The sequence below is a fragment of the Scyliorhinus canicula genome, chromosome 3 (genome assembly GCF_902713615.1).
Source record: "Scyliorhinus canicula chromosome 3, sScyCan1.1, whole genome shotgun sequence".
Taxonomy (NCBI): domain Eukaryota; kingdom Metazoa; phylum Chordata; class Chondrichthyes; order Carcharhiniformes; family Scyliorhinidae; genus Scyliorhinus; species Scyliorhinus canicula.
The window spans coordinates 11,246,835-11,270,709 of NC_052148.1; the positions used below are offsets into that span (position 1 = coordinate 11,246,835).

Genomic DNA, 23,875 nt, shown 5'->3' on the forward strand with positions numbered 1-23,875 from the left:
CATCCCCCTGCCTGCTTGGATGCTGAGAGGGGTTTCTCGACTCCTTAGTAACAGGTCGCATGTAAAACCAATCAACTTTGGTCAGTCTCAGAGGAAACAAGTGGCTTCAACTTTGAGCTCCAATAGTGGGCAACCTCCCTGCCTCAGAGTTACCTCAGACCAAGGCATCAGCAGGACAATGGACTTCAGTGTTCCGGTTTAAGGAAGGGGGGAGAGAGATGGGGGAAAATGGGTTACATCTTCCTGCTCCTGATCACTATCAATGAATCCGGCTGTCAATTATACATTTGTGGTCAGGACTGGAATTGGCATCACAATGGGGGAACGTCACTGTCGAGGCTCAAACACGAGGAATGGTCAAGTACCACAGGCCTGCTGTCTGCCATTGAACTGGCTAGAATCATACAGCACAAAAGGAGGCCATTCAGCCCATCTGGCCGGTGCCAGTTCTTTGAAAGAGCTGTCCAATTAATCTGGATTTAAGGGAGAAAATTGGGAGAAGAAATAATTGACATCAGGCATTCCCCCCCCCCCCCCCCCCCCCCCCCCCCCCCGCAAAATCGGTAACACTCGTGTCTATGGAAACTATTGGAAATGCACATTTTGAACACAAAACATCAAAAATTTAATTACTTTTTATACCATGCTCACCTGATTCTCTGCTGAGGGAAGGGCATCTCAGCCAGCTGTGTCTCCCGGGGCAGAACAGTAAGCGCTGGCACCGACCCGCTGGACTGCAGCAAGTGACGGGGGGTGACCACCCGCTCGGTGGTCTCGGAGAGGGAAACCACACTCGAAGGGAGGAGGATGGGGGAGGGCAGATCAGTTACTCTAGAGTTAGTCACAGCCACAGGATAAGGGGTAGAGAAGGCCAAAGGCTTATTACTCGGTGGAGGCGGAGCCAACTGCTCCCTAGCGAAGTTAGTGACTTGAACGGCATGCGGCGCAGCCTTTAGATGAAGCTCTTTAAAGCTCAGCTCGTCCTCAAAGAAGGAATGACGAGCTGCAGAATGGCCATGGGACGCGGCTAAAGAACAATCGTCAGTCACTGGCATCCCATCGCCGAGGGATTGAAGGATAACGCTCTGGGCAGAAGGCCGGCTGTTACAGGTCGCACCATCTGCCTTTTCCGGAAACTGTCCCTGGGCAGCTGTGGGCTGGCAAAAATCAGATAGAGGATGGTCAGCCAAGATGGCTTCGCCTGGTCTGGCTTGCTGATCCGCTTCCGTCCCACCTGTCACTGGTTCAGCGCGTAGGGAAGGCCTCACCCCAGCGCTTCGACACGCAGCCTCACCGGATTGGCTGTTCCGAGTTTCTATCTCAATACCCCCGGTTAGCGTTTCCTCAGAATCCCTCAATGTGGAAGTCCCCCTTCTCTGTCCAGCTCCCTCGTTTACTTCGGCATTTAGCTCTCCATAGAACACTGCAACATTCCCCAAAGACTCAGGAAGGACAGGGCTGGACTTGTGCGGCAGGTCCTCGACGGCCGATATGAACTGCTGCTCCGATTGGTCAGTCTGATCGGGCCACAGCATACTGGTTTCCTCGTTATGAAATACATTTGGCCGCTCCAGGACTGTCAGCGGCCTCTCCTCAGCCGGTAGGGTGGTCTCCAATGAGCTCACACCAGCAGTTGTTTTCAACCGAGCGGGATGTAAGTTGACAGGCTGCTTTGCCTGGCGGACCTCAATTAGCCCTGAAGTACGGGTTTGTTGGAAAACATCCAATTTGTGTGAATTTCCATCGCCATCAATTGACGTGTTTATTCCCTCCACTGAGAGAGTCGAAAGACAAGTCTTGTAGTGCTCAACCTCTGTTCTCTCATTTACATTCAACTCGATGGTCCCACAAGACGCCTCCCCCTTAGTTACCACATCATTTGATGGTCTAATATTATCCACAGACTCCTTAGCGGCAGACTGTGCGGGGATGGAATCAGTCCAATCAGGATTTACCTCATCAACAGCTGGGCTCGAGACCACAAGAGAGGCCTTTTGTTCAAACGTTTGATCCGATTGTTCCTCCGTTCGGTTTACCAACTGCACAGCAGTCGCTTGAGGGTCAAATGGCGTCTCTTTTTCTCTTTGAAGCTCCTTCACCGAGTTGCCTTCTGCTTCCACACCCAGGTCGGCACATGCAGGCAGTCTCGGTGGCTTCGGAGGTGGAGGGTCAATCCGTGTAAACGGAGTGTCCAATTTGACAGGTGATTCAGAAATAATATTTTCACTGTCTGCAACAGTCTCTGGACTCCACCCTGCAGCGTCCGAGGGCAAGCCTACTTCCTGGAATGTGCTTCCCACTGTGACACCACTTTGACAGCCTTCATAGAACTGTTTGTCATCTTTGCCAAAGATAACTTGGGAACTGGGTGAAGCAAGGAAGCGGACATTACCTTGGACATTACCCTGACCATCTTGGAAGAAAGGTACAATGCTGGCTTGACTATTTTTGGCCTGCGTTGTCCCATCACTGTTATCTGCAGTGTCCTTGGGTGCAGGTACCAAGAAGGGAGGACTTCCAATCTGCCGCCAGCCTTCAGGTTTGTTGGCAATGTCCCTTCGACCTTGGCCACTTTCCTTCAGTGCTGAGGATTTCTCCACACGACTGAGGTCCTTTTGTTCCTTTGTAATCTTCTCTTGGTGTAAGGCCACAGACCCACAGTTAGTCTGCGGCTCAAGAAGATCATGTCTCAGTTCTGGTACAAAATCATGTCCTGATTTACTGGAGACAACATTCCAAATCATTGGTGGTGACCCATCACATTCCACCTGGGCCGGCCTCTCAATGGCCGATGAAAGGGTTGTGTCGAAAGTAGGGTAGATGTTCAAATCCAAGGGTTTTGCATTCTCTGTAAGGGTTCCTTCCTGAATTATGTCCGAGGGCTCGTTACTCTTGCCTTTTGAGTTGACCCTCAGTCCTGCGATGTTAAAGAAAATGCTGCTCCCTTGGTTACTGGCCAGAATTGAGGCAGCATTTGGAATCGAAGGACTTATTTCCACAGTCTTGTGGTCAACTTCTTGGGTGAATATGGAAGGACACTTACCTTCCACCAGAGACTCCATTTGCATTTGGCTTAGCCCAATAAAAGGTGCAACAACATTCAAATCACCCAGTGAATCAGCGTTTGAGGGTACTAATGGTACTTGACCTTTAACCTCAGCATCAGCTCCAGGTGGGAAGACAGCTGACCACATGGCTGATTCGGCGGAGTCCAGTGGACCAGATGGAGCTGATGGCTCTGGTTTTTGGACGGAGCTTATATTTGTTCTGGTCATTGCAGAGGCTGGAGCAGGAGGAGGAGGAGGCCTGGCAGGAATCTCTTCTTTGGCTACAGATTTTGGCAAGGCACACAAGTCTCTTCCACTCGAGTCAGCGGTGCTTGGGGAGGGAAGCGACACATTCCCGGATACACCTCGAGACCCGAAGGTTAAACTAGAAGAGGAGGACGTTAAGGGAGGAGATTTTAATGTCTGATCGGCTAAGAGGTCCTCAAAGAAAGGGTTACTCTGTAGTGCGTTGAAGAAAGGATTGGTGCTTGGCTTTGAGGACAGCACAAAGGCTTCCTCAGCAGTTGTGAACAGGTTAGTGTTAGTCGTGCTACCCGGTGAGCCAGGGTTGGTGGAAGAATGAAGAGAACGTGGAAGAAGAAGAGGCACAGGAGGAACTGGAGGAGGAGGATGCAATGGTAAACAAGGAGAGAACAAGGGAGCATCTGAACTGGTTTCTACCATAGGAGACACTTCCAGGCTGTGGAGGGAAGACAGAATGTTCCTCCTGGTTAGTGTTGTGTCAGGGCTAAACATAATAATCTTCAAATATGATCATATTCAAATAGTTTCTGTTGTGCGATCTAATGTTCCAGGAAATCTGTCTCATTACACTGCCCACTTTATTTGAGACAGATTTTCAGTCTGTGTTTTATGTTTTACAATTCTAATTCAGTGGGAGCTCTGCATAATGGAACAGCAAACGGCATAATTAAAGAGATGAATGTCTATTAAGGTTGATCACTGAATCAGTCTGTTAAGAGAGGATTATGGGATGTGGTTAAGTGTTACAATGAGGGGCATGAAGTATACAAGAGTGTTCCAGAGATGGTCTAGGGTATACTTGCTTGCTTAAATCAGGCAGAACCTTGGTTAGATTGCACCTGGGAATACTGTGTGCAGTTTTGGTCTCCTTAGGAAGGATATTGTTGCCAACTGCCAACGAAGATTCACCAGACTTGTTCCGGGGATGGTGGGACTCTCCTATGAAGAGTTTGGGCAAACTGGGCCTGTATTCACTGGAGTTTCAAAGAATGAGGTGATCCCATTGAAACATACAAAATACTTGAAGGAATAGACAGGTTCGATGCAGGTAAGCTGTTTCCCCTGGTTGTGGAGTCTAGAACCAGGAGACACAATTTTTAAAATAATTGGGAGGTTATTTAGGACCAAGATGTGGAGAAATCTGTTTTCTCAGAATTCAGATTCTTTGGAATTTTCTACCCCAGTGGACAGTGGAAGCTCGGTCATTAGAGACGCACAGCTTTCTGAATAACAAGAATAAAGAGATATGAGGATAGTGTGGGGGAAAAGACATTGGAGTGGATGATCAGACATGATTGGATTGAATGGCAGGACAGTCTCAACGGGTTGAACAGCCTATTCCTGCTTCTACACATTACTCCAGTGAACAGTATGTGGTATTGATAACAACAACACTCAGTTTCTGTCCATCTGGACGTTTTCGATTGGCCAGTATAAAGGGTGCGTTGGTGGGTTTATTACGCAAGGCTGCCAATGGTTGGTGGTATTGGAGGCCATGGAGCTCAGGGTGTTGGCAGAGAACAAAACACAAAGGTAAGAAGAGCCCGACAAAGTTACCCTGGCTGGAGAGATCTTCTTGGAATGGGATGGGATGATGCAGAAACTGTGCTGGAAATGTCAGGGGAGGTCTGGAAGGAATGGGAATGGCATAAAGGGGATGGAAGAAGGATGGAGTGACATTGGAAAAGAACTACATGGGAGGGACGGTTTGGGAGGGTGAATAAGATGATGGAACTAATTACGTGACGCAAAATGCCAGGGGCAATTACTTGGCAACTTGTCATTGAAAAGCAGTTCTTTGTACGAAAGATGAAGATGTGAAGGGAAAAGAAGTAGTTTTAGAAAAACTGTCTGGTGAATTTAGAGAATACATTAGCTTGTTAACCATGTTAACAGTCAATAGCCTCCAAGGGCAGCACGGTAGCATTGTGGATAGCACAATTGCTTCATAGCTCCAGGGTCCCAGGTTCGATTCCCCGCTGGGTCACTATGTGCGGAGTCTGCACTTTCTCCCCGTGTCTGCGTGGGTTTCCTCCGGGTGCTCCGGTTTCCTCCCACAGTCCAAAGATGTGCAGGTTAGGTGGATTGGCCATGGTAAATTGCCCTTCGTGTCCAAAATTGCCCTTGGTGTTGGGTGGGGTTACTGGGTTATGGGGATAGGGTGGAGGTGTTGACCTTGGGTAGGGTGCTCTTTCCAAGAGCCGGTGCAGACTCGATGGGTCGAATGGCCTCCTTCTGCACTGTAAATTCTATGATAATCTATGATTCTATGATTTTCTACAAAAGCAAGCTCTGGACATGCCACTGCGCAAAATTAAGACTCCAGTAAAGAGTAAATTGTTTGTTTTGGCAAAACTTGAATCCTAAACAAGGACCTGATCATGGAACTGGATTGGTGGATGGGAGGCTGTTTTCTTAAATTACCATGTTGAAATCAGAACAAGCAAATTTCAAGGAAATCATGTTTATTCATCAAATATCATCAACTCGGGAGGAAACAGTTCCTAATTATAGTCAAAGACCATGAAAGTCTAAACAAGTCACAAGGCCAGAATTCTTATCAAAATTTATCTGTGTATTGCTAGGCTTGCTTTTTTAAAAAAAAAACACTTGGGCAGCTTTCTGCAGCTTCCTCCCCAGAGTGAGAGGTTTTGGTGAAAGAATTACTAGAAATCCTGTATTCAGTAAAAAGATGTAGTGTTGCAGCAAAGATTTGCTCACAAAGGATTTGTGGGTCTCTGCCGGTATCAGGATATCACACTGAAGGACATGTTAGTGAGGGACTATTACTGTGAGGTATAGCAGATATTATAGTGTGGAGAGTGGGGGGGACTATTACTGTGAGGTATAGCAGATATTATAGTGTGGAGAGTGGGGGGGACTATTACTGTGAGGTATAGCAGATATTATAGTGTGGAGAGTGGGGGGGACTATTAAAAAAAAAATGAAAATGAAAATCGCTTTATTGTCACGAGTAGGCTTCAATGAAGTTACTGTGAAAAGCCCCTAGTCGCCACATTCCGGCGCCTGTCCGGGGAGGCTGGTACGGGAATCGAACCGTGCTGCTGGCCTGCCTTGGTCTGCTTTAAAAGCCAGCGATTTAGCCTAGTTAGCTAAACCAGCCCCTGGCTGTGAGGTATATCAGATATTATAGGGTGGAGGGTGAGGGGGCATATCACAATGATAGTGAGAACATCAGAATGTTGCAGCAAGGGGTGTGGGGCATAGGTGTTGCTCCAAACAGGAGCAATCCATCCAAACAGGCTTCTGCCCCGCCACAGTACCAAAAGAACTCTGATCAAAATCACAAATACCCTCCGATGGTGACTGTGGCAAAGATAAACCATCCCTGCTCGCTCTGTCTTTGACACAGTTAGTCATAACAGCCTCTCATAGAACATACAGTGCAGAATGAGGCCATTCAGCCCATCGAGTCTGCATCGACCCACTTAAGCCCTCCCTTCCACCCTATCCCCGTAACCCAATAACCCCTCCTAACCTTTTTGGTCACTAAGGGCAACCTGGCATGGCCAATCCACCTAACCTGCACATCTTTGGACTGTGGAGGGAAACCGGAGCACCCGGAGGAAACCCACAGCGACAAGGGGAGAATGTGCAGACTCTCCACTCTAATCCAGCTGAGTGGCACTGCTCTCATAGATCATAGTATTTACAGTGCAGGAGGAGGCCATTCGGCCCACTGAGTCTGCACCAGCCCTTACAAAGAACACCCTACTCAAGCCCACGGATCTACTCTATCCCTGTAAACCCCACTTAACCTTTTTGGACACTAAGGGCAATTTATCACGGCCAATCCACCTAACCTGCACATCTTTGGACTGTGGGAGGAAACCGGAGCACCCGGAGGAAACCCACGCAGTCACGGGGAGAACGTGCAGACTCCGCACAGACAGTGACCGGGAATCGAACCTGGGATCCTGCAGCTGTGAAGCGATTGTGCTAACCACAGCTACCGTGCTGTCCATGCTCTCCTCGGTCCATTCTTATCCACCTAACCATAGCCAAAGAATCATTTGCAATGGCTTCTCTTCCTGCCCGTGCACCATTAACTCTGGTATCCCCAAGAGTCAATCCTCGACCCTCTCCTATTCCTCATCTGCAGACTGCCCCTCGGTGACATCATCCAGAAGCATTGTAGTCGTTCTCTCATCTACACTGACGCCCCCCAGCTCTATCCCCCTCAGCACCTCTCTCGACTCCCCCACTGTTGTTAAATTATCAGACTGTTTATCCAACATCCTGTACTGCATGGGAAGAAATTTCCTGCAGTTAAACTATTGGGAAGACTGAAGCCATTGTTTTCCTCCCCTCACTCCAAACTCCGTTGCCAGGCTACTGACTCTATCCCTCTCCTGAGCACCAGTCTAACAATCCCAATCTATCCCAGAAGATGTGCAGGTTAGGTGGATTGGCCATGATTAATGTGCAGGGTTACGTGGATAGGGCGGGGGGATTGGGCCTGGTTGGAGTGCTCTTTCGGAGGGTCAGACTCGATGGGTCGAATGGCCTCCTTCTGCACTGCAGGAATTCCATGATTCTATGTTGCCAACCTTCGTGTTACCAAGGCCACCAATATCTACCTCCATAACATTTTCTTACTTCACTCTGTCTCAATTTCTTCTGCCGATGAAAACTCTCATTCTATCCTTCGTTAACTTTGGACTTGACGATTAAATGCACTCCTGGCAGGTCTTTCACATTCTACCCTCATCTAAAACTATGTCTCTGTCTCAACGCGCCCCAAGTCCATTTCCCTATCACCCCTAACCCAATACCCTGGTCAAGCAATTACTTGATTTTAAACTTCTCATCCTGGTTGTCAAAACCCACTATGGCCTCACCCCTGCTTATTTCTGTAACATAACACAAAGTTGGGTGTGAGGGTGAGCTGTGAGGAGGATGCAGAGATGCTTCAGTGAGATTTGGACAGGCTGAGTGAGTGGGCAAATACATGGCAGATTTTTAAAAAAAATTATTTACAGATGTGGGGGTCACTTGTTAGGCCAGCATTTATTAACCATCCCTAGCTGCAAATATGGATAAATGTGAGATTATCCACTTTGGTCGCAAAAAACAGAAAGCAAATTATTATTTGAATGGCTATAGATTGAGAGCGGGGAATGTGCACACCAGTCACTGAAGGTAAGCATGCAGGTACAGCAGGCAGTAAAGAAGGCAAATGGTATGTTGACTTCCATAACAAGAGGATTCGAGTATAGTGGCAGGCGTGTCTTGCTGTAATTATACAGGACCCTGGTGAGGCTACACCAGGAGTATTGTGTGCAGTTTTGGTCTCCTTATCTGAGGAAGGATGTTCTTGCTATGGAGGGAGTGCAGCGAAGGTTTCCCAGACTGATTCCTGGGATAATGAGTGAGATTGACGTATGAAGAACGATTGTGTTGGTTAGGATTGTATTCACTGGAATTTAGAAGAACGAGGGGGGATCTGGTGGAAACCTATAAAATTCTAACAGGACAAGACAGGGTAGATGATGGAACAATGTTTCTGATGGGGTGGGTGTCCAATACCAAGGGTCACAGTCTAACGAACTGGGTAAACTATTTAGGACTGAGGTGAGGAGAATTTCTTCACCCAGAGAGTGGTGAATCTGTGGAATTCACTACCACAGAAAGTAGTTGAGGCCAAAACGTTGAATGTTTTCAAGAAGGAATTAGATATAGCTCTTGGGGCTAAAGTGATCAAAGGATATTGAGGAGAAATGCAGCATCAGGCTACTGAGTTGGATGATCAGCAATGATTATAATAATTGCTCTGGAATGAGTGCAGAAGACGTTTGCAAGAATATTGCCAGGGCTGGAAAAGTGTAGCTACCAGGAGAGATTGGATAGCTTGGGGTTATCTTCCTTGGAACAGAGAAGGCTGAGGGGTGACTTAATTGAGGTGTACAACATTATGAGGGGAAGAGATAGAGTGGGCAGGAAAAAATTGTTTCCCTCGGTGGATAATTCTAGAACAAGGAGACATAGATTGAAGACAAGTGGCAGAAGGTGTAGAGGGGAGACGAGGAAGAACATTTTTATATAGAGAGTAGTAGGAGTCTGGAATTCACTGCCGAGTTGGTGGTGGAGGCAGAGACCCTGTGTTGGGCAGTGACCGAGCTGTGCTCCAGTGGTATTCAGTGACAGACTTGTACCCCAGTGTTACACAGTGGAAGATATGTACTCCAGTGCATCTTCAGTGCTGTAAACTACAGGGCTATGGACCAGATGCAGCAAGGTGGGATTAGACAGGGCATCCGGATGTCCTTGGGCAGGCATGGGAAAAATGGGCTGAATGGCCTCCTTCTGTGCTGTAACTTTTCTATGATTCTGTCGTGAATGTTGGAGCAGGCTCAAGGGCCTCCTCCTGCTCCTACTTCTATGTTTCTATATCTACCCTCCCAAGATATTCTGCACCCTTCAGTATTCCAAAGTTTTAATCTCTTTATCATTAGCAATCTCACCCTCAGCAGCCTGGGCCCCAAGCTCCTGAATTCCTTTCTTACATCTCAGAGAGGCATGCAGCGTAGAGAAGGCCCTTCAGCCCATCGTGTCTGCGCCAGTCAAAATCAACTATCTAAATGATCTTATCCCATTTTGTTGCGCTTTGCCCAAAGCATTGTATCGCAAGTGCACATCAAAACACTTCTTCAATGTTCTACGGGTCTCTGCCTCCACCACCCTTTCAGGCAGCGAGTTCCACACTCCCACCACCCTCTGGGTGAAAAAGGTTTTTCCTCACTCCCCCTCAAAACCTCCTGCCCCTTATGTTAAATCTCTGCTTCCTGGTCATTGACCCCTCCACCAAAGGGGAAAGGTTTCTTCCTGTCTACTGTATCTATGCCCCTCATAATTTTATACGTTTCAATCAAGTTCCCCCCATCAGTCTCCCCTGCTCCATCCAATCTCCCTTCATAACATTAGGGGCAGGTTTAGCACAGTGGGCTAAACAGCTGGCTTGTAATGCAGAACAAGGCCAGCAGCGCGGATTCGATTCCCGTACCGGCCTCCCCGAACAAGCACCGGAATGTGGCGAGGAGGGGCTTTTCGCAGTAACTTCGTTGAAGCTCACTTGTGACAATAAGCGGTTATTATTCTCAACTAAAATTCTCCAGCCAAGGCAACATCCTGGTAAATCTCCTCTGCTACCATCACCCTCTGCTTTATGCCACTCAGCCAATTCTGGATCCAATTTGCCAAACTTCCTTGGATCCCATGGGCTATCAGTCTCTCATGTGGAACCTTATCAAGAGCCTTGCTGAAGTCCAAGTAGAAGGAGTCAAATGCATTGTCCCCACCTACACACCTGGTCACCTCTTCGAAAAATTCAATCAGGTTGGTCAGACATGACCTCCCCTTAACAAAACCATGTTCACTATTCTCGATTAACCCCTGCCTCTCCAAATGCAGATTAGTTCTGTCTCTCAGAATTGCTTCCAATCGTTTCCCCAGCACTGAGGTGAGACTGGCTGGCCTGTCGCTTCCTAGTTTATTCCTTCCTCTCTTTTGGAATAATGGTACCACATTGGCTATTCTCCAGTTCCCCGGCACCTCTCCTGTGGCCCGAAAGGAATTGAAATTATTGCTGGCACCTCTGCTATTCCCTCCCTTGCCTCACTCAGCAGCCTGGGATACATTTCATCTGGCCCCGACTCATCTCTAACTCACTTTCCGCCTTTAAGACGCTCCTTAAATCGTACCCCTTTGACCAAGCTTTAGATCACCTGTCCTCACGTCTCCTCATGTGGCCCTGTTATATTTTGTTTCATAATGCTCCTGTGACCTACCTTGGGACATTTTATTGTGTTAAAAGGATTATATAGATAGAAGCCATCATCATAGTGAGGGATATATACAATCAGGAGCAGACGTTTACAGCGAGAGGTGTGGCGATACAACAGGAAGTGCTACACGGAAATGCAGGACACCGAAGGCATAGCAGCAGGCCATTCAGCCCAATGATCGTATCTATCCCTGCTGTAAACAGCCAGCCAGTCAAATCCCACTTTCCAGTTCTTGGTCCATAGCTCTGTCAGGTACAGCACCTCAAGTGTATATCAAGTATTCTTTAAATGGACTTCCGGTTGCGGCTATGACCAGCTAAGTCGCACGTTTGGCTGCTCCTGCGAGGAAGGTGTTTTCGGGCCGATTGGAGGGCCCCTAACGGCGCTGGAACGACGATTCCCGGTGGGGGAAGGTCCCCAGAGGAGAACCCTGCGAAATTTATGGTCATCACCCGAAGTGGGGCAGGAAAAAAAGCGGCAGCAGCGCCCCGAAAAAAGCGGGGGAAGAAATCCAAAATGGCGGCCGGTGGTGCACCCGAGGACTGGAGGAAATGGGCGGAGGAGCAGCAGGCCGTTCTCCTGCGCTTCTTCACGGAGCTGAAAGTGGAGCTGCTGGAGTCGATGAACGCGACGACCACCAGGCTGATGGGAGCCCAGGCGACCCAAGAGGCGTCAATTCGGGAGCTGCAGCAGGAGATGGCTGTGAGGGAGGAGGAGGCCACGGTCCTCGTGGGAAAGGTGGAGGTGCACGAGGCACTCCACCTGAAATGGCAAAACCAACTGGAGGAGATGGATACCCGCATGAGGCGGAAAAACCTGAGGATCCTGGGCCTGGCAGAAGGGCTGGAGGGGTCGGACCTCCCGAGGTATGTGGCAGAAATGCTGGGCTCACTGATGGGGGCAGGGGCCGTCCCTTCGCCCCTGGAACTGGAGGAGGCCTACAGAGTAATGGCCAGGAAGCCAAGAGCAAACGAACCCCCGAGGGCGGTGCTGGTTCGGTTCCAGCGATTCAGTGACCGAGAGAGGGTGCTGAGGTGGGCCAAGAGAGAGAGGAGCAGCAAATGGGAGAACTCGACGGTGAGGGTTACGGGTATAGGGTGGATATGTGGGTTTGAGTAGGGGTGTTTCTGATGGGGTGGGTGTCCAATACCAAGGGTCACAGTCTAACGAACTGGGTAAACTATTTAGGACTGAGGTGAGGAGAATTTCTTCACCCAGAGAGTGGTGAATCTGTGGAATTCACTACCACAGAAAGTAGTTGAGGCCAAACCGTTGTATGTTTTCAAGAAGGAATTAGATATAGCTCTTGGGGCTAAAGTGATCAAAGGATATTGAGGAGAAATGCAGCATCAGGCTACTGAGTTGGATGATCAGCAATGATTATAATAATTGCTCTGGAGAGAGTGCAGAAGACGTTTGCAAGAATATTGCCAGGGCTAGAAAAGTGTAGCTATGAGGAGAGATTGGATAGCTTGGGGTTATTTTCCTTGGAACAAAGAAGGCTGAGGGGTGACTTAATTGAGGTGTACAAAATTATGAGGGGAAGAGATAGAGTGGACGGGATAAAATTGTTTCCCTCGGTGGAGAATTCTAGAACCAGGGGACATAGATTGAAGACAAGTGGCAGAAGGTGTAGAGGGGAGACGAGGAAGAACATTTTTATATAGAGAGTAGTAGGAGTCTGGAATTCACTGCCCGAGTTGGTGGTGGAGGCAGAGACCCTGTGTTGGGCAGTGACCGAGCTGTGCTCCAGTGGTATTCAGTGACAGACTTGTACCCCAGTGTTATACAGTGGAAGATATGTACTCCAGTGCATCTTCAGTGCTGTAAACTACAGGGCTATGGACCAGATGCAGCAAGGTGGGATTAGACAGGGCATCCGGATGTCCTTGGGCAGGCATGGGAAAAATGGGCTGAATGGCCTCCTTCTGTGCTGTAACTTTTCTATGATTCTGTCGTGAATGTCGGAGCAGGCTCAAGGGCCTCCTCCTGCTCCTACTTCTATGTTTCTATATCTACCCTCCCAAGATATTCTGCACCCTTGAGTATTCCAAAGTTTAAATCTCTTTATCATTAGCAATCTCACCCTCAGCAGCCTGGGCCCCAAGCTCCTGAATTCCTTTCTTACATCTCAGAGAGGCATGCAGCATAGAGAAGGCCCTTCAGCCCATCGTGTCTGCGCCAGTCAAAATCAACTATCTAAATGATCTTATCCCATTTTGTTGCACTTTGCCCACAGCATTGTATCGCAAGTGCACATCTAAATATTTCTTCAATGTTCTAAGGGTCTCTGCCTCCACCCCCCCTTTCAGGCAGCGAGTTCCACACTCCCACCATTCTCTGGGTGAAAAAGGTTTTTCCTCACTCCCCCTCAAAACCTCCTGCCCCTTATGTTAAATCTCTGCTTCCTGGTCATTGACCACTCCACCAAAGGGGAAAGGTTTCTTCCTGTCTACTGTATCTATGCCCCTCATAATTTTATACGTTTCAATCAAGTTCCCCCCATCAGTCTCCCCTGCTCCATCCAATCTCCCTTCATAACATTAGGGGCAGGTTTAGCACAGTGGGCTAAACAGCTGGCTTGTAATGCAGAACAAGGCCAGCAGCGCGGATTCGATTCCCGTACCGGCCTGCCCGAACACGCACCGGAATGTGGCGAGGAGGGGCTTTTCGCAGTAACTTCGTTGAAGCTCACTTGTGACAATAAGCGGTTATTATTCTCAACTAAAATTCTCCAGCCAAGGCAACATCCTGGTAAATCTCCTCTGCTACCATCACCCTCTGCTTTATGCCACTCAGCCAATTCTGGATCCAATTTGCCAAATTTCCTTGGATCCCATGGGCTATCAGTCTCTCATGTGGAACCTTATCAAGAGCCTTGCTGAAGTCCAAGTAGAAGGAGTCAAATGCATTGTCGCCACCTACACACCTGGTCACCTCTTCGAAAAATTCAATCAGGTTGGTCAGACATGACCTCCCCTTAACAAAACCATGTTCACTATTCTCGATTAACCCCTGCCTCTCCAAATGCAGATTAGTTCTGTCCCTCAGAATTGCTTCCAATCGTTTCCCCAGCACTGAGGTGAGACTGGCTGGCCTGTCGCTTCCTAGTTTATTCCTTCCTCTCTTTTGGAATAATGGTACCACATTGGCTATTCTCCAGTTCCCCGGCACCTCTCCTGTGGCCCGAAAGGAATTGAAATTATTGCTGGCACCTCTGCTATTCCCTCCCTTGCCTCACTCAGCATCCTGGGATACATTTCATCTGGCCCCGACTCATCTCTAACTCACTTTCCGCCTTTAAGACACTCCTTAAATCGTACCCCTTTGACCAAGCTTTAGATCACCTGTCCTCACGTCTCCTCATGTGGCCCTGTTATATTTTGTTTCATAATGCTCCTGTGACCTACCTTGGGACATTTTATTGTGTTAAAAGGATTATATAGATAGAAGCCATCATCATAGTGAGGGATATATACAATCAGGAGCAGACGTTTACAGCGAGAGGTGTGGGGATACAACAGGAAGTGCTACACGGAAATGCAGGAAACCGAAGGCATAGCAGCAGGCCATTCAGCCCAATGATCGTATCTATCCCTGCTGAAAACAGCCAGCCAGTCAAATCCCACTTTCCAGCTCTTGGTCCATAGCTCTGTCAGGTACAGCACCTCAAGTGTATATCAAGTATTCTTTAAATGAAATGAAGGTTTCTGCCTCGACCACCCTTTTGGGCCAAGAGCTCCTGATCTGCACTACCCCCCTGGATGAAAGTCCTGTTCACCCTCCCCCTAATCCCCCACCAATTATTTTCCATCAAGGTTGCTGACCTCTGCTGTGGGAACCAGCTCCTTCCTACCCACCCCAGGGCCCCTCCCAACTTTGTAAACTAAATAATAACCCAAAGAAAATAAACCCAATCTATTCAATCGTTCCTCCAAGCTAGATTTTCTCCATTCCAAATACCATTCTCATAAACCTCCTCTGCACCGTATCACAAACACATCCTTCCTGTAATGTAGTGGCTGCAATGTACGCTGTAATCCAGTATTTTATGGTAATATACTCTGGTCCAGTATTCCTAGTATACCTATTATTCTCTGTTCTTATACTCTGGGCCTCAGCCAATAAAAACAAGTATCCCGTATGCCTTAACCACCTTATCTACCTGTCCTGCCACCTTCGGCGAGCTGCACGTCTCAGTATCTTACCTTCTCTATTCCTAGGGCTTAGTTTCCTTCCCCAAATCCATTGCCTCTCACATCACACAAAGAAGTCTCTGCCAATTTTCTGCCCACGCTGAGGGTTGTGGAGTACAATAGAATGTGTTACAGTGAGAGGACTGGGGCGAATCAGAGTGTTGCACTGAGGAGTGTTGGGGAGATATATCAGAGAGTGTCACAATGAGAAGTGATCTGTCAGAATGATACAACAGAGATTCAAGTGTTAACCCTCATTGTCACTATTTCACTCACCAAGTAAATGAGGTAATTTCTCGAGGACAATCTGGGATGAACGATAAATGCTGGCCTTGCCAGCGGGACTCATCCCACAAAACAATTATTTTAAAAATTAGCTGTAAACACCTTAAGCGCTCAGTGTAGATACTGGTTACCACGAACCTGCAGAAATGAAGACCATCATCTCAGAAGCCTGTCCAGCAATTCTACCCACCCTCAGCAACACTGAGTGACAGCGAGGACTCTGCGCTTTAGTTAAATAGCAGTAGCCAAGTGTCACATCATCTCAAAACTCAGGGCACAACTACACAGCAGCTGTACAGAGCAGTCCAAGGGAGCTACACTCATCCAGACATGGTGTTGCCAGTAGGTCTACACTATCGGGTAAAAAAACACACAAATCAAAACCATTAATGTTGCAACATTAATTTTGTCAACATTAATGTTGCAACCATTAATGTTGTGAGAAGGGGAGTCAGTGGTGGAGCGGTATTGTCACTGGACTACAATCCAGAGACCCAGGGTAATGCTCTGGGGAGAAAGGTTCAAATCCCACCTCAGCAGATGGTAACATTTAAATTCAATAAAAATTTGGAATTCAAAGTCTGATGATGACCATTGTCAATTGTCGTAAAACCCCATCTGGTTCACAAATGTCCTTTAGGGAAGGAAATCTGCCGTCCCTACCCGGTCTGGCCTACATGTGACTCCAGACCCACAGCAATGTGGTTGACTCTTAAATGTCCCCACAAAGGACAATTTAGGATGGGCAATAAATGCTGGCCCAGCCAGCGATGCCCACATTCCATTAACAAATTTTAAGAAGCTGATCTATCAGCTGAAGCTGCATCACCCTGTCAGAATACTTGTACCAGACTTGTACCCCAGTGTTTTACAGTGACAGGCCTGTATCCCAGTGTTATAGTGACACATCTGTACTCCAGTAGTGTAGGGACAGTGTTAGACAGTGAGTGGCCTGTGTTCCAGTGTTGTACAGTGAAAGACTGTTCCCCCAGTGGCATACAGTGATAGACCTGTGCTCCAGTGGTAGACAATGACGGAACTGTACTGCGGTGGTACACAGTGACTGACCTGCACCCCAGTGCGTGATGGATCTGTGCTCCAGTGGCACTTTGATGGACCTGTGCTCCAGTGTTGTACAGTTCTTCACGGTGGAAGACACTAATGGGATGCCACAGCTCCAGGAGAATCAGGGGGCAGAGGTGAGTGCAGTGGCCATCACTAAGGAGAAGGCTCTGGGGAAACTGAAAGGTCTGAAGGTGGATAAATCACCTGGACCGGATGGACTACACCCCAGGGTTCTGAAAGAGATAGCTCAGGAGATTGTGGAGGCATTGGTGATGATCTTTCAGGAATCACTGCAGGCAGGAAAGGTCCCAGAGGACTGGGAAGATGCTACTGTAACATCACTGTTCAAGAAGGAAGGGAGGCAGAAGACGGGAAATTATAGGGCGGTTTGCCTGACTTCGATCATTGGTAAGATTTTAGAGTCCATTATTAAAGATGAGATTGCTGAGTACTTGGAAGTGCATGGTAAAATATTAATAATAATCGTTATTGTCACAAGTAGGCTTACATTAACACTGCAATGAAGTTACTGTGAAAAGCCCCTCGTCGCCACATTCTGGCGCCTGTTCGGGTACACAGAGGGAGAATTCAGAATGTCCAATTCACCTAACAAGCATGTCTTTCGGGACTTGTGGGAGGAAACTGGAGCACCCGGAGGAAACCCACGCAGACACAGGGAGAACGGGCAGACTCCGCACAGACAGTGACCCAAGTCGGGAATCGAACCCGGGTCCCTGGTGCTGTAAATCAACAGTACTAACCACTATGCTACCGTGCCGCCCACAATAGGATTGAGTCAGCACGGCTTCGTCAAGGGGAGGTCATGTCTGACAAATCTGTTTGAGTTCTTTGAGGAGGTAACAACAAACCAGTGGATGTGATTTATTTAGATTTCCAGAAGGCCTTTGACAAGGTGCCGCATAGGAGACTGTTAAATAAGTTAAGAGCCCATGGTGTTCAGGGTAAGATCCTGGCATGGATAGAGGATTGGCTGACTGGCAGAAGGCAGAGAGTGGGGATAAAGGCGTCTTTAAAGGATGGCAGCCGGTGACTAGCGGTGTGTCTCAGGGGTCTGTGCTGGGACCACAACGTTTCACAATATACATTAATGATCTGGAAGGAAGTACTGAAGGCACTGTTGCTAAGTTTGCAGATGATACAAAAATCTGGAGAAGGACAGGTAGTATTGAGGGAGCAAGGGGGGCTGCAGAAGGACTTAAACAGGCTAGGAGAGTGGGCAAAGAAGTGGCAGATGAAATACAATGTGGAAAAGTGCACTTTGGAAGGAGGGATGGAACCATAGACTATTTTCAAAATGGGGAAATGCTTAGGAAATAAGAAGCACAAAGGGACTTGGGAGTCCTTGTTCACAAATCTCTTAAGGTTAATGTCCACGTTCAGTCGGCAGTTAGGAAGGCAAATGCAATGTCGAGAGGGCTAGAATACAACACTAGGGATGTACTTCAGAGGCTGTATGAGGCTCTGGTCAGACCCCATTTGGAGGTTTTGGGCCCCGTATCTCTGGACCTGTGCTCCAGTGTTGTATGTAAGGAAGAATGTGCTGGCCTCGGAAAGGGTCTAGAGGAGGTACACAAGAATGATCCCTGGAATGAAGAGCTTGTTGTATGAGGAATGGTTGAGGACTCTGGGTCGGTACTCATTGGAGTTTAGAAGGATGAGGGGGGGGGGGGGGGGGGGGGGGGGGGGGGGGAATCTTATTGTAACTTACAGGATACTGCGAGGCCTGGATAGAGTGGATGTGGAGAGGATGTTTCCACTTGTCGGAAAAACTAGAAGCAGAGGGCACAATTTCAGACAAAAAGGACGATCCTTTAAAACAGAGATGAGGAGGAATTTCTTCAGCCAGAGGGTAGTGATTCTGTGGAACTCTTTGCCGCAGAAGGCTGTGGAGGCCAAATCACAGTGTCTTTAAGACAGAGATAGATAGGTTCTTGATTAATAAGGGGATCAGGGGTTATCAGGAGAAGGAGAATGGGGATAAGAAAAATATCAGCCATGATTGAATGGCAGAGCAGACTCGATGGGCCGAGTGGCCTAATTCTGCTCCTATGTCTTATAATCTTATAGTTATGGGCCTGCACTCCTGTGTTGTGCAGTGACCGAGCTGTGCTCCATTGTTATTTAGTGACAGACCTGTACCCCAGTGCTATACAGTGGAAGATATGTACTCCAGTGCTATGCAGTGATAGACCTGTACAGCAGTGGTATACAATGACGGAGCTGTACTACAGTGGACCTGTGTTCCAGTCTAAGACCTGTGCAACAGTGTTATACAGCGACTGAGCTGTGCTCCAATGATATAATAACATAGCTTGCTCCAGTGTTATACAGTGAATCACCTGTACCCCAGTGTTATTCAGTAACAGGCCGGTACCGCAGTGTTACACAGTGACAAATCTGTGCTCTAGTACAGTGACGGACCTGCATTCCAGTGTCATACAGTGACTGAACTGTGCTGCAATGGTATAATGACAGAGCTGTGCTCCACTTGTATTCAGCAACAGTTCTGTGCTCCAGAGTTATACAGTGAAAGATCTGTACCCCAGTGTTATTCAGTGACAGGCCAGTACCGCAGTGTTCCACAGTGACAGATCTGTACTCCAGTAGTACAGTGACGTACCTGCATTTCAGTGTTAGACAGTGACGGACCGGCACTCCAGTGTTAGACAGTGACGGATCTGCACTCCAGTGTGGACAGTGACGGACCTGCACTCCAGTGTTAGACAGTGACGGACCTGCACTCCAGTGTGGACAGTGACGGACCTGCACTCCAGTGTTAGACAGTGACGGACCTGCACTCCAGTGTTAGACAGTGACGGATCTGCACTCCAGTGTTAGACAGTGACGGACCCGCACTCCAGTGTTAGGCAGTGACGGATCTGCGCTCCAGTGTTAGACAGTGACGGATCTGCACTCCAGTGTTAGACAGTGACGGATCTGCACTCCAGTGTTAGACAGTGACGGATCTGCACTCCAGTGTTAGACAGTGACGGATCTGCACTCCAGTGTTAGACAGTGATGATCCGGTGTTCCAGTGTTATACAGTGACAGGCCTGTATCCCAGTGTTATACAGTGATAGGCCTGTATTCCACTGCTATGCAGTGGTAGACCTGTGTTCTAGTAGTATACAATGACGGGGCTGTACTGCAGTGGTATCTAATGATAGATTTGTGCTCTTGTGGCACAGTGCTCCAGTGTTTTACAGCGACAGAGCTGTGCTCCAGCGTTATACAGCGACAGAGCTGTGCTCCAGTGGTATACAGTGACAGAGCTGTGCTCCACTGTTATACAGTGACAGACTTGTACCCCAGTGTTATACAGTGAAAGATATGTACTCCAGTGCTATGCGGTGATAGACCTGTACTGCACTGGTATACAATGACGGAGCTGTACTACAGTGGTATAGTCATGGATCTGTGCTCCAGTGGCACAGTGAAAGACCTGTGTTCCAGTCTAAGACCTGTGCTACAGTGTTATACAGTGACTGAGCTGTGCTCCAATGATATAATAACATAGCTTGCTCCAGTGTTATACAGTGAATAACCTGTACCCCAGTGTTATTCAGTAACAGGCCGGTACCGCAGTGTTGCACAGTGACAGATCTGTACTCCAGTAGTACAGTGACGTACCTGCATTTCAGTGTTAGACAGTGACGGACCGGCACTCCAGTGTTAGACAGTGATGGACCTGCACTCCAGTGTGGACAGTGACGGACCGGCGCTCCAGTGTTAGACAGTGATGGACCTGCACTCCAGTGTTAGACAGTGACGGACCTGCACTCCAGTGTTAGACAGTGACGGATCTGCACTCCAGTGTTAGACAGTGACGGACCTGCACTCCAGTGTTAGACGGTGACGGACCTGCACTCCAGTGTTAGACAGTGACGGACCTGCACTCCAGTGTTAGACAGTGACGGATCTGCACTCCAGTGTTAGACAATGACGTACCGGCGCTCCAGTGTCAGACAGTGACGGAACTGCACTCCAGTGTTAGACAGTGACGGATCTGCACTCCAGTGTTAGACAGTGACGGATCTGCACTCCAGTGTTAGACAGTGATGATCCGGTGTTCCAGTGTTAGGCAGTGACGGATCTGCACTCCAGTGTTAGACAGTGATGATCCGGTGTTCCAGTGTTATACAGTGACAGGCCTGTATCCCAGTGTTATACAGTGACAGGCCTGTATCCCAGTGCTATACAGTGATAGACCTGTGTTCTAGTAGTACACAATGACGGGGCTGTACTGCAGTAGTATCTAATGATAGAATTGTGCTCTTGTGGCACAGTGCTCCAGTGTTTTACAGCGACAGAGCTGTGCTCCAGCGTTATACAGTGACAGAGCTGTGCTCCAGTGTTTTACAGCGACAGAGCTGTGCTCCAGCGTTATACAGTGACAGACCTGCACTCCAGTGTTAGGCAGTGACGGATCTGCACTCCAGTGTTAGACAGTGACGGATCTGCACTCCAGTGTTAGACAGTGACGGACCTGCACTCCAGTGTGGACAGTGACGGATCTGCGCTCCAGTGTTAGACAGTGATGATCCGGTGTTCCAGCGTTATACAGTGACATGCCTGTATCCCAGTGTTATACAGTGATAGACCTGTACTCCACTGCTATGCAGTGGTAGACCTGTGTTCTAGTAGTATACAATGACGGGGCTGTACTGCAGTGGTATCTAATGATAGATTTGTGCTCTTGTGGCACAGTGCTCCAGTGTTTTACAGCGACAGAGCTGTGCTCCAGCGTTATACAGTGACAGAGCTGTGCTCCAGCGTTATACAGTGACAGAGCTGTGCTCCAGTGGTATACAGTGACAGAGCTGTGCTCCAGCGTTATACAGTGACAGAGCTGTGCACCAGCGGTATACAGCGACAGAGCTGTGCTCCAGTGGTATACAGTGACAGAGCTGTGCACCAGCGGTATACAGCGACAGAGCTGTGCTCCAGTGGTATACAGCGACAGACCTGTGCTCCAGTGTTACACAGTGACAGAGCTGTGCTCCACTGTTATACAGTGACAGACTTGTACCCCAGTGTTATACAGTGAAAGATATGTACTCCAGTGCTATGCGGTGATAGACCTGTACTGCACTGGTATACAATGACTGAGCTGTACTACAGTGGTATAGTCATGGATCTGTGCTCCAGTGGCACAGTGAAAGACCTGTGTTCCAGTCTAAGACCTGTGCAACAGTGTTATACAGCGACTGAGCTGTGCTCCAATGATATAATAACATAGCTTGCTCCAGTGTTATACAGTGAATAACCTGTACCCCAGTGTTATTCAGTAACAGGCCGGTACCGCAGTGTTACACAGTGACAAATCTGTGCTCTAGTACAGTGACGTACCTGCATTCCAGTGTCATACAGTGACTGAACTGTGCTGCAATGGTATAATGACAGAGCTGTGCTCCACTTGTATTCAGCAACAGTTCTGTGCTCCAGAGTTATATAGTGAAAGATCTGTACCCCAGTGTTATTCAGTGACAGGCCAGTACCGCAGTGTTACACAGTGACAGATCTGTACTCCAGTAGTACAGTGACGTACCTGCATTTCAGTGTTAGACAGTGACGGACTGGCACTCCAGTGTTAGACAGTGACAGAGCTGTGCTCCACTGTTATACAGTGACAGACTTGTACCCCAGTGTTATACAGTGAAAGATATGTACTCCAGTGCTATGCGGTGATAGACCTGTACTGCACTGGTATACAATGACGGAGCTGTACTACAGTGGTATAGTCATGGATCTGTGCTCCAGTGGCACAGTGAAAGACCTGTGTTCCAGTCTAAGACCTGTGCTACAGTGTTATACAGTGACTGAGCTGTGCTCCAATGATATAATAACATAGCTTGCTCCAGAGTTATATAGTGAAAGATCTGTACCCCAGTGTTATTCAGTAACAGGCCAGTACCGCAGTGTTCCACAGTGACAGATCTGTACTCCAGTAGTACAGTGACGTACCTGCATTTCAGTGTTAGACAGTGACGGACCGGCACTCCAGTGTTAGACAGTGACGGACCTGCATTTCAGTGTTAGACAGTGACGGACCGGCACTCCAGTGTTAGACAGTGACGGACCTGCACTCCAGTGTGGACAGTGACGGACCTGCACTCCAGTGTTAGACAGTGATGGACCTGCACTCCAGTGTGGACAGTGACGGACCTGCACTCCAGTGTTAGACAGTGATGATCCGGTGTTCCAGTGTTATACAGTGACAGGCCTGTATCCCAGTGTTATACAGTGATAGGCCTGTACTCCAGTGCTATGCAGTGGTAGACCTGTGTTCTAGTAGTATACAATGACGGGGCTGTACTGCAGTGGTATCTAATGATAGATTTGTGCTCTTGTGGCACAGTGCTCCAGTGTTTTACAGCGACAGAGCTGTGCTCCAGCGTTATACAGTGACAGAGCTGTGCTCCAGCGTTATACAGTGACAGAGCTGTGCACCAGCGGTATACCGCGACAGAGCTGTGCTCCAGTGGTATACAGCGACAGACTTGTACCCCAGTGTTATACAGTGAAAGATATGTACTCCAGTGCTATGCGGTGATAGACCTGTACTGCACTGGTATACAATGACGGAGCTGTACTACAGTGGTATAGTCATGGATCTGTGCTCCAGTGGCACAGTGAAAGACCTGTGTTCCAGTCTAAGACCTGTGCTACAGTGTTATACAGTGACTGAGCTGTGCTCCAATGATATAATAACATAGCTTGCTCCAGTGTTATACAGTGAATAACCTGTACCCCAGTGTTATTCAGTAACAGGCCGGTACCGCAGTGTTGCACAGCGACAGAGCTGTGCTCCAGTGGTATACAGCGACAGACCTGTGCTCCAGTGTTACACAGTGACAGAGCTGTGCTCCACTGTTATACAGTGACAGACTTGTACCCCAGTGTTATACAGTGAAAGATCTGTACCCCAGTGTTGTACAGTGACAGATCTGTACTCCAGTAGTGCAGTGACGGACCTGCATTCCAGTGTCATACAGTGACTGAACTATGCTGCAATGGTATAATGACAGAGCTGTGCTCCACTTGCATACAGCAACAGTTCTGTGCTCCAGAGTTATACAGTGAAAGATCTGTACCCCAGTGTTGTACAGTGACAGATCTGTACTCCAGTAGTACAGTGACAGATCTGCACTCCAGTGTTAGACAGTGACGGACCTGCACTCCAGTGTTAGAC

The 23,875-nt window shown here is 48.2% G+C and overlaps 1 protein-coding gene and 1 long non-coding RNA gene across 3 annotated transcripts in view; one reads left to right on the forward strand and one right to left on the reverse strand.

Moving 5' to 3' along the window:
• The window catches only part of LOC119963818, a 130,699-nt gene that overhangs the window by 48,774 nt on the left and 58,050 nt on the right, over positions 1–23,875 (forward strand). The gene's annotated exons all lie outside the window — the stretch shown is intronic.
• LOC119963816 overlaps positions 1–23,875 on the reverse strand; it is a 138,364-nt gene that overhangs the window by 31,066 nt on the left and 83,423 nt on the right. The window contains exon 4 of one of the 2 annotated variants that reach the window (XM_038793122.1): positions 652–3,747. In XM_038793122.1, the coding sequence (XP_038649050.1) occupies positions 652–3,747 (3,096 nt within the window). The remainder of the gene's footprint in view (positions 1–651; positions 3,748–23,875) is intronic. The other variant, XM_038793123.1, reaches the window with a different exon arrangement.